This window comes from Lactuca virosa, chromosome 2, assembly GCF_052849685.1.
Source record: "Lactuca virosa cultivar CGN04683 chromosome 2, Lactuca_virosa_CGN04683_v6, whole genome shotgun sequence".
NCBI lineage: Eukaryota > Viridiplantae > Streptophyta > Magnoliopsida > Asterales > Asteraceae > Lactuca > Lactuca virosa.
Genome location: NC_136427.1, coordinates 260283303 through 260299725, shown reverse-complemented (window position 1 = coordinate 260299725; position 16423 = coordinate 260283303). Strand labels below are relative to the sequence as shown.

The window sequence follows — 16423 nt, the reverse complement described above, 5'->3', positions numbered from 1 at the left end:
GATGTCCATTGATTACCGGGAGTTGAACAAGTTGACGATCAAAAACCGTTATCCACTTCCGAGGATCGACGATTTGTTCGATCAGTTGCAGGGGGAATCTTGGTTCTCCAAGATTGATTTGAGATTCAGATATCATCATATGAGAGTCTGCGAGGAGGATATTCTGACGACGGCTTTTAGGACTCATTATGGGCACTACGAGTTTGGGGTGATGCCCTTCAGGCTCACCAACGCATCGGTGGCGTTCATGGACCTCATGAACTGAGTGTGCATGCCCATGTTGGATCGATCGGTGATCGTGTTCATCGACGATATTCTTGTGTACTCGAGGTCCAGGGAGCAACACAAGGAGCATCTTAGAGAGGTTCTGGGAGTTTTGAGGTCGGAGAGGCTATATGCCAAATTCTCCAAGTGTGATTTCTGGTTACGAGAGGTCTAGTTATTGGGACATCTCGTTAATCAGAATGGTATATTGGTCGACCCGGCCAAGATTGAGGCAGTTATGAGTTGGGAGGTGTCGAGGTCTCCGTCTGAGATCTGGAGTTTTCTGGGTTTAGTCGGCTACTATCGGAGGTTCATCAGAGATTTCTCCAAGATTGTCGTACCTCTCACCAGGTTGACTCGGAAGGGTGTTGCCTTTACTTGGGGTCCCGAGCAGCAGGCCTCATTTGAAACCCTTCGCCAGAGGTTGTGCAAAACCCCGGTGTTAGCCCTTCTCGAGGGAGTGGAGGACTTTGTGGTTTATTGTGATGCTTCTATAGCTGGGATGGGCGCGGTGTTGATGCAGAGGGGGCAGGTGATAGCATATGCATCGAGGCAGCTGGAGCCTCATGAGACGAGGTATCCCACCCACGATCTGGAGTTGGGGGCGATGGTGTTCGCCCTCAAGATTTGGCGCCACTATCTTTATGGTGTCTGGTGTACCATATACACGGACCATAATAGTCTGAAGTACTTGATGGATCAGTCCAACCTGAACATGAGGCAGAGGAGATGGTTGGATGTAGTGAAGTACTACGACTGCGAGATCATATATCACCTATGTAAGGCTAATGTGGTAGCCGACACCTTGAGTCGCAGAGCCGAGAGCGCTCCGATCCAAGATGTGTGTATGAGGATGACGGTGATGACTCCGGCCTTAGATACCATCCGAGAGGCTCAAGTGCAGGCAGTGAGACCGGAGAACCTCAAGAGAGAGTGTATGATTGGGCAGGTTTCCGAGTTTGTAACGGACAGTCGTGGGCTTATGACTTTCCATGGGTGGATTTGGGTGCCCTATACAGGTTGAGCTCACCGTGTATTGTTGTAGGAGGCACATAGATCGAGATTCTCGATCCACCCAGGAGCCACGAAGATGTATTTGGATCTGAAAAGGGATTATTGGTGGCCCTGTATGAAGAGAGATGTGACATGGGTAGTTGAGAGGTGTTTGACCTGTCGTCGGGTTAAGGCCGAGCACCAGCGTCCTCATGGCAAGCTGCAGCCACTAGAGGTTCCCCAGTGGAAGTGGGAATAGATTTCTATGGATTTTATCACCAAGTTACCAGGAACTGCGTGTGGGGTTGATGCAATTTGGGTGATTGTAGACCGGTTGACTAAGAGTGCTCACTTCCTTGCTATCAGTGAGGCTCTTCTGCAGAAAGGTTGGCCAAGATCTACGTACGGGAGGTGGTGGCACGGCATGGGGTACCCACATCTATAGTGTCAGATCGGTATGTGCGTTTTACTTCCAGGTTCTGGAAGAAGTTTCATGAGGAGCTGGGTACCCGAATGCACTTCAATACAGCTTACCACCCTCAGACATACGGACAGAGTGAGCGGACGATTCGGACGCTCGAGGACATGCTGCGTGCATGTGTTATGGACTTCGGTGGAAGTTGGGACACTTATTTCCCCTCGGCCGAGTTTTCGTACAACAACAACCATCATTCCAGTATTGGCATGCCTCCTTTCGAGCTTTTGTACGGGAGGAGATGTCGAACTCCTATCTGTTGGGGAGAGGTGGGGCAGAGAGTGATGGGGAGCACTGAGATAGTGCTCAAGACGACCGAGCAGATTCAGCAAGTCAGACAGCGATTACTGACGGCCCAGAGTCGTTAGAAGAGTTATGCAGATCGGAGACGATCCCGAGCTAGAGTTCCAGGTTAGGGATTTTGTCCTCCTGAAGGTATCCCCATGGAAGGGGGTGATCCGGTTCACGAAACGGGGCAAGCTGGGGCCCCGATACATTGGTCCTTTCAGGGTGACCGCCAGAGTGGGTAAGGTAGCTTACCGGTTGGAGCTACCTGCAGAGTTGAGTCAGATTCATAACACCTTCCACGTGTCCCAGTTGAGGAAGTGTGTAGCCGACGAGACAGTAGTGGTACCATTAGAGGACATTCAGGTGGATGTGAGCCTGAATTATATTGAGAGACCGATTGCAATTTTGGATCGGAAGGTGAAGGTTATGAGGAACAAGCAGGTGCCCCTGGTTCAGGTCCAATGGCAACATCGGAAGGGGTCCGAGTGCACTTGGGAGCCGGAGTCTGAGATGCGAGAGCAGTATCCAGAGTTATTTCCAGAGCATGACTTCGAGGGCAAAGTCTGATTCTAGTGGGGGAGAATTGTAACATCCCAGGTTCAGGTATTCTTTGTTAACCCTTGATCATTTGAGTAATTGGCCATTTTAGTCCCTTTATGAGAAAAGGTGGTGAATGAGTACGCGGGGCGTACGCGAGTGTACGCTCAGCGTACTCATATGCGTGCATTTGACGCGGAAGCCACCTAGTACGATGGGCGTACCAGAGGGTACGCTGGGCGTACTAGGCCCAGAGTGAAAACCCTAATTTAGGGTGAGTCCCCTATTTAAAGGATATGATTGCCTCATTCATGGCCACCATTCTCAGACACCAACCCTCCTAAACCCTAGTTTTCGTTCTTAGAGTTTGTGAGTGCATTTGAGAGCCTTGAGAGTATTCTTGGGTTTCTTTGGAGTGAAGAAGGAGTCTTGAAGAAGAAGGAGTGTGATTCCAGGCCTTGGATCTGAGCTTATCTGAGTGTGGAGCTTCATTTTGAGGTATAAAGCTCAAAGCTTTTTCACTCTTTTGGTTTTTGCATCATAGTAGGGCATTTTAGGGTTTTGTCCCAAAAGTTGGAGACTTTATGTGATATTGTACTCCATAGACTATGATCCACCCCCTTTGAGTGTATTTTGTGGTGTAATGCCATAAAAATCCAATCTTGGTCGTTAGTATCAAGACATACAAGAGCTATAAGCTTCTTGAGAAAAGAGAGTGAGTGTTTTGTGTGTTTGTGACCATTCCAGCCATGCAAAGGCTTAAAGTCACTGACTTTATGGAGTAAGAGCTATTAGGGAGTCCAAATCTGTGATATGAGCCAAGGTCTTAACTGATTAAGACCAAATGAGTTTTTGTGAATTTGGGCCTTGAAGGAAAGGAGGCCCAATAAGGCAAAGGTAAAGGAGCCTTTTTTGCCTTAAGTCAAGAATTAGGGTTTTGGACCTTCGGGTTAGAATGTGACTTAATTTCTAGTTAGGGTTTTATGCTTGTGCGATAGGGATAGGAGTTCGCGAGTCATCCGCTGAGTGCGATTTGATACCCACAGTCTAAGGTGAGTCTTCCTTCGTAGTAGTTGTGGGTTGAAGGCACCAAGGCCGACCCACTAGTTTATGTTATAGTGTGATGATTGTCTTTGTGATAATTATCAGTTATGCCTGTACTTGCTTGATGACTCTGTGATTTTTGTTATGATATTATGCGGTAGTAGTAGGGGTGAAATAGACTTGGTATCCGGTTGAAATAGACCAAAGGGGATTGCAAGCAACCATATATGCTTGATAGTATCCGGTTGAGATAGACTGAATGGGTAGGCAAGCACCTAGATATGCTTGGCAGTATCCGGTTAAAATAGACAAAAGGGGCAGGCCGACACCCAGATATGTTTGGCAGTATGTTTGTTTAGTATGTGGTATTTTGGGGGAACTCACTAAGCTTTGTGCTTACAGTTTTCAGTTTCTGTTTCAGGTACTTCCAGTTCGAAGGGGAAGGGTCCGGCCTGATCGCACCGCATCACTCTATATTTTTCCGCACTTAGTGATTTTGGGATTTGTACTCTAATAACATGTTACAATATGACTCTTTCGAATATTTTGATATCAGTTTCTTATGAATTGAATGAATTTAAAAACAAAATTTTATCTGTATTTTTGGGGATATTATAGAAGAAGTCCACCATTGAATCTTGGTGAAGCTCAAGCTCTTGGATCTTGAACTCATTTGTCATTCCTCAATCTCAGAAGGTATAAAGCTTGAATCTTTATCACTAATTTCACTAGATCTAGAATTGGCTCATGTTTTGGCTATGTCTTGGTTTAATGGCTTGGATCTTGTGAGTAGAAGTACTCCAGAACCTTTGAGCATCACTTCTGGTCATTTTGAAGCTATTAAGTCATAAAAAAAACCGAATCTTGGGGGTTGTAGTTCACCCACGCATGAGTTGTTAACCTTTTTATGAAGCTATAGACCTAGGGCTTGGTGTTGGGCTCCATTAAACCATGCAAAAGCTTAAAGTTGTCAACTTTATCAGTTAAGACCTTTTTAGGAGTTAGATATGAGTATTGGACGATTTGTCTTAAAGGATTAAGCACTAAAAGTGGAGATTTGGACATCAGCGAGTTACGATGGGCGTACCATCTTGGTACGTTGTGTATAACGGGTTCCGACCCAATTCCCTTTCTTTAGTCGAGCAGTACGTCGGGCTTAATGGGTTGGTATGCGGGGCATACTCACCAAAAAGCCATTTGGGACATTTTTGGGCCTTGTGTCATTTTAGGTTTGGGCCATGGGTAGATGGGTCAAGTAAGGGAAGGGTAAAATGGTCTTTTAACCTTGGCATGATAGAATATAATCTGGACCCTTGTTTATGGATAATTTCCTTAATTTTTAATCAAGGTCATTTTGGTTATGATTAGTGTAAGGAGCATTCGCATCGGAAGCTCATGTGTGTGTGATTGATTAGCATCGGATTGAGGTGAGTCTTCTCACTATACTCGTGGGTCGAAGGCACCAATGCCGGCCAACTGGATTTTACTTGCCTGTGTCGTAGTATATATATATATATATATATATATATATATATATATATATATATGTGTGTGTGTGTGTGTGTGTGTGTGTGTTGACCAGTTGGGTCTTATTTTTTGTTACTGTGATATGTATTACTATGTGTGCTGAGACTTCGGGTAGTCTATAGGATTGCTGATAACCCACCCGGTGTGTTGTTTGCCCACTGAGACTTCAAGTAGTGTACAGAGTTGCTGATAACTCATAGTTGTTTATTTGTGTTGTGTTGTATGTGGTAATTTGGGGAACTTACTAAGCTTTGTGCTTACGATTTGTGGTTTAAATGTTTTCAGGTTTTTATATATTAAAGGAGGGGCACGGCTCAACTGCATCGCATCAATGGAAGATTTGTGCACATGATAACTTTTGACGATACTCTGATAAATGTTTTGAGATTAATTGAAAATTTTAGGTTGAAATTTGGGGCGTTACACCTCGGTTGAAATTGCACATGTCTAGGTTCCGTAGTCGAATACGCTATAATATTACGTCATTTTCCTTTATCTTCAACCATAATTTTATGCATTATAACACATGCATACATAATATATTTTAGAGTTTCTAAGTCATAAGGTCGTGCCACATGTTCAACTATGTGTCTTTTTGATTTCAGAACTCTAAAAGCACGTTCCACGTCCTTATGTGCTCCTTCTTGTTTTCTCCTGAAAAATTTGTCTCTTGGGTCTATTGGGTGTCGAAACGTCTTCACAAACGTGGAATATGGTCGATATATTCCATTTGTAAGGTAATACCCAAACTTATATTCATTTTCATTCGTTGTGGAAGGAGCATCTAGTGCCTTTCCTGACAAAAGATCTTTGAATATTGGCGACTGATCAAGGACGTTTACGTCGTTTTTTGAGCCCGCAACCCCGAAATAAGCATGTCAAATCGATAAATCTTGAGAAACAATAGCCTCTAGCACCAATGTAGGTGTTCCATGATGACCGCTTGTATACTGGTCTTTCCACGTCACAGGACAATTTCTCAGGTTCCAATGTGTGCAATCAATGCTTCCAAGCATACCCGGAAAACCATGTCTTTCTTCATGCGCCGCATATAATTGTTGCATATTATTAAACGAAGGTTTGCACAAGTATTTATCACTGAATGTTTCGACAACACCTCTTGACAATCTATACAAACTTTCTCATACGGTTCTCTCAGAAATTCTCATATAATCGTCAATAGAATCGGGAGACTCTCCCATAGCATAAGATTAATTGTCACAACACATTTTTGCAACCCTGTGAATCCTCGTTTACCTCTAGCATCATATCTCATTTGGAAAAATTCATACCTAAACATATATTTGATAAGTAAAAAAATGTATTTATTTTATCTAAAAGCTACATTTATAATTTACAAAACTTGAAAGAAATGATACCTACTTTCCGATGCATTGGCTATCAAACACATTTTTTTCGCAAACGAAACCTTCTTTTGAAATCGCGCGGCTGGTAGACACAATTATCCGCAAAATAATCATTAACCATACGTTTATGCCCTTCTTTGCAATCTTTGTTTAACGTCGCACGTCATGTTAGTAATGGAGCTTGATCTAGTTGTAGTAGCACGTCTGTACAATACTGGTACTACATACCGATGAAGATATCGTCGTTGTTATCATCGTTGTACGTGTAGAACGGATCAAACAAATCCCTTTTTTGTTTTGGAATATTGAAATAGAAAAAAAAATGGTAAAAATAAGGTGTTGTTTTATGTATTTATAGATAAATAATTTTTTTTAATTGAATATGACCGTTTGAAAACGGTCGAAATTCTCAAATTATAAGCAAAACTCATGTTGCCCGTCTTACCAGCACCACGGATGGCCACATAATGTGCATCAATGGCTAGGGTGGGGCGGTGTTCAACCGTTACCACGCCGTTTCCGGCAGTCCACGTCGACAAACACGCTCACAATATTGCCCATAGTCTAATACACGAAATAAAGGGATGATTGTTTCTTTTTAAACTTTCAAGATAATTCATGAAACTGGACAAGAGTTTGGGGACTATTAGTAAAATCCATCCACAATTACGACCTACCTTTTATATCAACATAACACGACGTATAGTTCAGCGGCGGATCCAGAATGAAAAATCAGGGGTTGCACTACTAGAAAAAAATTTGTTTTCGAAGGAAGTTTCCGTCACAAAATCGTCACTAAACCGGTGAATTTACACTAAATTTATAATTATCAGACTTTGTAATGGATTGCTGACGGATTAGTGACGGATTTCCAACGGATTTGTGACGGATTTTCGAAAAAAAAAAACACGAAATTTGCATTTGATGGGGAAATTGGAGGGGTAGCCCGGGCTACCCCGGGCTACATAGTATCTCCGCCCCTGGTACAGTTGTATTTTAGCTTTAACGAGTCAGAATCATTATATGCACATGAGATTGATCGTCTTATCTCGTCTTGTTGTAGGACAAAACATTAGCTAAAGTTAAAAGAGCAAAGTACGACTTGTCTCATTATATATATATATATATATATATACTGTGTACATACATATCATATACACGTATATGTGACATGTATACATACTGTATATGCGTGAAGAATACATGGTTTAACGATGTAACCCATTTTCAATCCAAATCCATGAGGTTACCAAGAAACCCTTACGCTCCATCTGTCCGGTAGTGTGAAATGGAACCCCTTAAAAAATTACTTTATATTATTATTTCCAAATATAAACACATACACATACACAATTACACATATATAATATACACACACATCGATCGTATATTCGCATGACTCTGTAATATGCCACCAAACATATATATCTTTGTGACCTTTTCCCCCAATGCGTCCATGAGTCGCTTAAGGTTATTTCGATGCATGCTTTAGATTAATTATAATTTATCGCGATGATATTATTTGAAAAGATGCATATAAAATATAAAGAAAGATAAGAGTGCTACAAAAGAGTAGGCAGACGTGTATCTTATCGTCCACGCATAGACCACAAATTAGTCAGTGGAATGTGGGTGGTCAGAAAACAACATAAATCTCGCGTACATTGTACTACACGGAATATATAGGTAGCCATTGTACATTTGTACTAAAACCACTTAAAAATTTTCTTCATGCATTTGTACAATTGTACTCGTTACCAGATACCAATTTAGATCTTATATTTAAATTGCAATATATATATATATATATATATATATATATATATATATATATATATATATATATATATATATATATCCTTTAGTTATACAGCCAATTTAGTTATATTTCTAATCACATTATCACAATCAAAGTGTTCATTTAAGATTTATTTTTGTATAAATTTTGAATCCGCCGTCAATGAATAAAACTTCTTTTTTTTTAAGAAAAAAAGAAGAAGGAAACAACAGAAAAATATAGAAAACACCAACATATATTCATTGTTCTAAAAGGGGTGGCACCAAAACTTGTCATGGTGCAATGCAAGGCGTGTCTATGTTGTCACGAAAATCTTGATGACATCGAGTGTGAGATGTGACAAGGCGGATCAAGGTGCGCCAAGTCCCGAGTTTTTTACAAGGCACAAATTTTCTTTTTCTGATCGAACATAAAACTATTGAGTTTTTGTTAACCATTTGTTATTAGGTGTTGATATAATTCTTCTAAATTTTGATTTATTTTAAATAAATTTATATTTATGTGATTTCTCTGTTTCTATATATACAAAAGTTACCGTCTTGAGTCGGACTTTAAAAAACGACATAACTTGACATTACTTATAAAGTTTGAGGTTTAACCTTGTCGCACCATGTCACTTAAAACCTTGCTTATATTACCCAAGAACTGAACTTCTTGACATAGTTGAGGGACTATTCATGTAACTCCCCACAATTATCTTAATAACGATATCAACTCCGTGGGGATTGTGGTATCTAATGCTAGCCTACACGAACGCTGATTCAGACTCCAAATTGAAACGTAAAATCGAATCCTTCTTTCTCCCTATTTTAATCGATTACCTCCCCCCAAATTTTTTAAACACTCTTCCATTTCATTCCACGAATCAACCATGTCTCAGGTACTTAATTCTCTCTATTTCCCCTCGTTTTCTTCTGCATGAACAACAAGCTCGTCTGAAGTTGTTGGTTTGAAAAATAAGTTTGAACTTTGATATCTGGAAACTGTACTCGAAACACCTTTCTGTTTTATTTTTGATAAACCTTTTCTTATTTTGAGTTAAGCCTGGTTGAATTTATGTATGTTGAAGACTGGATTGAGAATTTCATTGTCATCGCTCATCAGCTACAACTAATCTTGCTAACAATGATCAAGATCATGTGGTAGATTCCTTTGAAACGATCAAACACACTCACACACACACGCACACACACATACACACACACACTATGCTACCATGTTAGTGACGAGTCTCCAACACAAAAGTTAATTTCAATTGCACGACGTATGTTTTGATGCACGAGTAACAAGTAAAAGTTAATTATACTTTGAATTTGTTCATTTCCACCTTGAAAAATGGTCCAACCGAAAGTTTTTACCACATTCTATAAATTGCAAATTTGATATTCGGGTTCAAATTTTACAAAACAAGTTATACTTTGAATCTGTTGATTTCGGAAGACGTTAATTAATTCATCTAGGCATCTAGCCAGTTGACAAATTCTCTTCTTGTAGCTTATTGTATATTGTTTATATCTTAATTTATATATGACATCTTAATTCCATGACACCAAAATGGATGGCAATTTAGACCGTCGTTCTCAAGGTTGCCATGTCATGTGGAGGCTGTGCTGGTGCCGTGAAGAGGGTTCTCACCAACATGGAAGGTTTGTAGTTCATCTTTTTAATTCATGCATGAATGCTTTAATGTTCTTTAACTGTAGAAAGTTAGTGCATGGTGTTGCTTTTTGAGAAGTTGGAATAACTTTTTGGTCCACAAAATGGGTTGACGTTAACATATCGAACACGATTCCATTTACTGAGGATCAGATCCTTTTTATCTCGTGGAACACAGGAATTCTGAGTTGTGTGAAGCACAAAGTTTTAGCTTTCTTTATGATCAGAATCTATTTTCCGATTTCAGAATATATAAAAATCTTTGTTTAATTAGGGGTGGAAACTTTTGACATTGATCTGGAGCATAAAAAGGTTACAGTGAAAGGAAACGTAGAGCCAGATCTAGTTTTTCAGACGGTTTCCAAGACTGGGAAGAAGACGGAGTTTTGGCCAACAGAAGAAGCGTCGTCATGTTGTGGAGGGAAGAAATCAGAGGAACCTGTTGTTGCTGCACCATCTAGTGAAACCGGAGAAGCGCTGGACCCTGTCCCTGTAGCTGCAGCACCATCTTGTGTTGCCGGAAAACCGGTTAGTGAAGCTGCAAAACCGGTGGAACCTGTTATTGCACCATCTTCTGAGGCTGAAAAACCGGTGGAGCCGGTTGAAAAGCCAGTTGAACCTGTTGTTGCTTGATCTTTTTTATAAGGGGTTGGCATGTTGTTGGTTTTAATATGTTTGTAGTTGTGTGGGTTGTTTGTGTAAGTTTAAAGCTTGTTATTGTAAAATTTAGCCATTGGAATAAATCTTGGCATTACAATAAATAAAGGACATGATTGCATGAAAATATCGATAAAATAAAACTAGTTTTTTGGACCAGACAGTGGTCAGATGACTGAGGTCAGTCCTCAAACGGGCCTCTATTGGACTAGATTAGGAGTTTTTTTGCAAAAAGGTGTTGTTTTCAAAACTGTTTGTAAAAAAGGGGGCTGTTTCAAATCCATTTGCAAAAATAGGGTTGTGGCCCCATTTAAACTATACGTATGATTTTTTTAATTACATAAATGATCCTTGTACATTATTAGAATTTTCAGTTTTATAATATAAAACTTTTCAATTACACATTTAGTTTTTACATTTTATTTTTATTTGTTACCTTTACCAACTTTATACATAACATTTCTTTTATAATAAATATATTATTAATGTATTATTTTTTCATTATAAACATATTATTAAACTTTATACATAGACCGTACTAATTTATACAATTAAAAATATATCATTAACACTTTCAAATCAATATCAATATCAAATATTACTAAATTATATATAACAAATAAAATAGATATTTCACGTCATATTTATAACATTACGAAATCACAAGACCAATTCAACATTAAATTACAAAATCAAATGAACATAAAATTACAAGATCACTAAACTTGAAATTAGTAGATCAATAAAATACATTGCTTACATCACATTAAACTTTGGTTGAGAATTTGGACAATTTTTTCGATTATGACCTAGTAGGTGGCATATGCCACATCTACGAGGTTCGCCGGGATGATGCATGTCCATCTCGTTACATATTCGGTTTGTACGCCTCCTACTTCGAGCAACAGAAAATTTTGAGTAATCCGCTTCAATCACCCAATTTGAATCCAACTAATAATCAACATGGGGAAATGGTGCAAAACCAGCATTATAATGTAGTTTATAGGTAGCGCTAGTGTACACATCCATGGCTTTTCTCCTACCATGCCATGCCTTATCATAAGAAACATCAACATGCAAAATAGTTTTAATATTTGCTTGTATATGTTTCACCAGATAAGCAAAAATGAATATAAGAGAATTTAACTGCAAATCATAGGACAAATGACATAAATTAGTATCTTAAATTCAATGTTGACATCATTTATATATGCAAGATATGTATATAAATAAATACATACCTTATGTTTGAGACAGAAAAAAACTAATGATACAAAGATGAGAGGAGTATGGAAACTGAGGATGCAAATATAAGGAACAAAGAAGTTGTAAGACTGATGAGAAAATTCAATTCGGTGATTGGAATTAATAGCATCAAAAAGTAAAATGTACTCGATTATAAATAAATACATACCTTATGTTTGAGATAGAAAAAGAACTAATGATACAACGATGAGAGAAGTATGGAAACTGATGATGCAAATATGAGGAATGAAAAAGCTGTAGGATTGATGGGAAAATTCAATTCAATGATTGGAATTAATATCATCAAAAAGTAAAATGTATTTGATTATAAAGAACAGAGATGACAATTCATCAACAGTAGAATACCAAATGTACATTGACATTTTTGGATTCTTCAACTCTTTTGGAATTGCTTTTACATACATTATTATTGATTGGACAATTCATATATAAAATTTGTATATTTATTTATTTTATGTCTACTTCTAATAATATCGATATAATTATTTAATATATTTAATTTTAATAATATTTAATATTTATATTGACTGAAGGTAAACAAAAAATTTTAAATGGTATAAATTATTAAGGTCTATATATAAAATTTAATAACAAATTTATAATAAAAAATATTATTTATAAATCAAAGTGGAAAATGAAAATAAAAATATAAAACACAAATATATAATTGAAAATGGTAGTTGCATAAAACGTAAAGGACCATTTATGTAACTTTAAATGTATGTGAAAGAAGTGGGGCCAATCCCCATTTTTACAAATGGACTTGAAACAACCCCATTTTTACAAGCCGTTTTGAAAATAGCCCCTTTTTACAAAAAAAACTCCTAGATTAGACCAAGATTGGACCGGAACTAGACTGGGCTCTCTTGGACTGGTAGATGAGTAGACCAAAGCTCTTTTAAAACGTGTTTTATTACTCTCCAACTTCTTGCCTTTTTGTATTTGATTTTGGATGGTTTGCTTTTGTTTTCATTTTTTTATCATTGGGCTTTTTATTTTGTATTTGTGTTTTTTTATTTGGTTTCTCTTTTGTGAGTTGTTTGTTTATACTTTTTTCTTTATTTTTTTTCTTTTTGTATCATTTTCCTTTTTTATAATCGAGGAGTTTTCTCAATTAAAATTATTTCGTGTTTTAGTCAAACGGTATGTGACATATTATGCAAGCCATCATACCGTTAGTAATCCCTTCCCTATAAACAATACCATCTTTTTTTTATCCTTAATATAATGTTCACCCATATATCATGCAGACCATATCGAATGACCTAAAACGCCATTTTCGAAGTTTTCCGAGGTTTTTGTTTTTACTTAATCCAAACACATAGAGCAACATAAACCTTTAAGGACAAGAGCTTCTTCTGTGTAGTATTTTACTAGTCAAGCTCAACGAACTCAAGGTTTGTTTTAATTTACTATTCTATTTTTAATTCATCCAATAACGGGACAATCTTCTTCTACATTTCTTTTAATCAGATCGTTAAGGATCAATATGGTGTTATGGATGAAACTTGGAAATTAGTAATATATAATTCAATTTATTATTCGCAACTAATTGACATTTAATTCATTGTTTGTCGGTTTATTGCTTATCTCTATCCAGTATGATATTCAATATTATGCCCACTAACTCCTAACAGACATATTATGTTGTTTGAAGTTGGAACTTGCCTTGACAAATTTTTTTCATTTATCCATAAAACACTTTGCTTTCTCCTTAATATTCTTTGCATCATATAAGAACCTGAATACACTTACCGGTGATTTACCAATTTTAGGTGTAATGGTCAAAATATCTATCTACACCATCACAATGCGATTTTCATGACCTCGTACACATTACACTTACGAGTAAAATAACTATAAAACCAAAAAATTACAAAGAACAACAACAAATCATGGTAATCTTTCATGACTAATAATAGTCTATATGATCATCACAATGATCATTTACTGCAACAAAATCTCGAAAAGAGACAGGTCGAGGTACGTAGGGCGGTGAAGCCCCGCGTAGAAGTGCCCAATTTACTCCATTGAAGAATGGGTGGTTCTTGATCGAAGGTGCACCCTTCATGGACCCCATTCGCTTTGTGGGTTCCTTGATCAAGAGCTTCGTGATCAAATCTTTCATAGCCGAGGATGATGCAGGCTCTTTAGGGAAGTGAAGCCCTCTAGCTAAAATGCTCGTGAGTGTAAACTCATTGTCACCTCCCCTAAACGGTGTCACTCCATAGAACAACTCATAAATAAATATCCCTAAAGTCCACCAATCCACTGCATTGCCGTGTCCTTCACCGGAAACAACCTCTGGTGCTAAGTACTCATGAGTACCAACAAAGGACATTGATCGAGCCTCAACTGGCTCAGCCATGATGTCAAAAGGTGGTCGATGGTTACTGGGTTGTGGTCTCCGTTTCTGCTTGGGGTGAAAACAAGAGAGTACTTTTGGCATGCTACAACGAGGAAGGATGAATGGGGACAATGAGCCCTTGGTGCACAGGGTCGTTGATGGGCTACTTATGGTTAGCTGGTCTTGACCTTGAACAAGTTTAGGGGTGGTGGAATCTTCGCATTTTAGGCATAAATCGAAGTCAGTCAGCATTATGTGACCATCTGATCTTACGAGAACGTTTTCAGGCTTTAGATCTCGATAGATTATGCCCATCATGTGAAGGTATTCAAGGGCAACCACAATTTCTGATGCATAAAACCTGCATGCATGCATCAACTTTACCTCAATATGGTTTTAAACTATTAGCAAATATATGATAAAAAACTACAAATGATTCGCGCGTGTTTTAAAATATGCATTACATGATTTGTGGAGTTTTAAAATATACATTACATGATTTGTGGAGTGTTATAAAATATGGACATTACATGATTATTGCATTGTATTCTGAGACGACGTTTGGCTTGACGTTCAAACCGATTAATTTTAAGAGTAATTATTGTATTAGATATGATTATAAAACTGTATTAAAATAATACTTATATAATAGTATTTTATAATAAAACAATATAATAGATTATATATGTTTATATAATTACATAGTGAGTGACTTTGTCTTTTAATTCATGTTCGATGCATTCCATGTAACGCAATAATTACCATTTTTAGATGAATGATTGAAATTCAGGTCTCCGAATTTATCAAACCATTCTGTTCAAAAAATAAAAATCTCAGAAAAAGAAATTTTTATACAATAATTTTCATCTTATGATGGTTATATAGTTGTAAATTTGTTTAGTAGTGAAATTTTAAACTAAAACTACATAATCTTATCAAATTGATACAAATCTTAAATTTACAGTTGTTTTGATCATTTGAAAGAGATCATATGTATGTAATTAATGGATTATATTTTGTATCATTAGTTGATGATTTGCTCGATTTTATAATCATAGGTGTTTGTTCATTAAGTCAAGATGAGTGGGAATGGAGAATGTTGATCTATATATATATATATATATATATATATATATATATATATATATATATATATATATATATATATATATATATATATATACTCACCGGACGGCGGCTTCATCAAATCTCCTATCGGGTTGTCGTTGACGGAGAATATGCAGATCGCCACCGGGACAGAATTCGGTCAACAAGCAAGACCACCGATCAACTTCCAAACTGGCATACAGTGATGGCAAAAATGGGTGATCCAACATTTGCAGTATTTCCAATTCTATCCTTGCCCTACCCTCTTTCTCTCTGTTCATCAACTCCTCCTTATCCATCACCTTCGCCGCCAACATGCATCCCTCGGCGCACTTTAGCTCCACCAAGTACACACTCCCTATATCGCCACTCCCTAGCCTTTGTACGAATCTCATTTCATCAAGACTGAGTGTATCACCATTGGCCTTCACCAGCCGGCGTATGGTATCCTTGGCGGTGGTGGAGGGTAGTGGGGTATGACGGGAGGAAGAGGAGCAGCTCATGTTGGCGACCGGAGAGTCGCTTCTTGAGCTTGTGCTCAGCTTCAAGAGATCGGTGGTGTTGGAGAAGGAGCCAAGACTACGAGCACTAGGGCTGTTGTCATCTATAGGCATTTGCAAAAGCAGCAACCACGGTGGTGGTGTCGTGGTGATGGTGATGGAGATTTTGAGGGTGGTTGTGACTTGTGAAGACCAAGAAAGTTGAATTTATGAAGGGTGGTGGTGAGATGGATCATGGACGTCGGCCGGCAGATGAGGGCCATGTCAAAGATCCGGCTATTTACAAGAACCAAAGGATCCAGACACTCACTTATGGCCCAAAGAGCTGGATACCGTTGTATTATTAAATTTCAAGTAATTCTTTTATCCAGAGCTTAGATTGCTAAGTCTAGAACGACACTTTTATCACGCCTTCAAATTACTCAATTGAAAATGTAAGTTATCTTGTACTTAGCAATTTTGACTCTGTGAGATCCATAAATATTAAAGAAACTTGGTTTTCGTTTTACTATTAAAGTGGTCTTATACCTACTTGAATCTATCAACATACATTCAGTCAGAGAAAACTTTATTTGTTAAAATGATAAATATGGCCCC

General features: G+C 37.9%; 2 protein-coding genes across 2 annotated transcripts; one reads left to right on the top strand and one right to left on the bottom strand.

The window, feature by feature from the left end:
* The first annotated feature begins 9019 nt into the window (after positions 1-9019).
* On the top strand, positions 9020-10733 carry LOC145160904 (uncharacterized). Its single transcript, XM_079080276.1, has 3 exons — positions 9020-9173; positions 9864-9939; positions 10224-10733. The coding sequence occupies exons 1-3, from the start codon at positions 9165-9167 to the stop codon at positions 10580-10582; spliced, it is 444 nt and encodes a 147-aa protein (XP_078936402.1). The 5' UTR covers positions 9020-9164; the 3' UTR covers positions 10583-10733.
* A 2955-nt stretch (positions 10734-13688) lies between these two features.
* On the bottom strand, positions 13689-16205 carry LOC145160903 (protein kinase G11A-like). The gene is made up of 2 exons (XM_079080275.1): positions 15408-16205; positions 13689-14580 (listed from the first exon to the last, which is right to left on the bottom strand). The coding sequence occupies exons 1-2, from the start codon at positions 15938-15940 to the stop codon at positions 13785-13787; spliced, it is 1329 nt and encodes a 442-aa protein (XP_078936401.1). The 5' UTR covers positions 15941-16205; the 3' UTR covers positions 13689-13784.
* Positions 16206-16423: the final 218 nt, after the last annotated feature.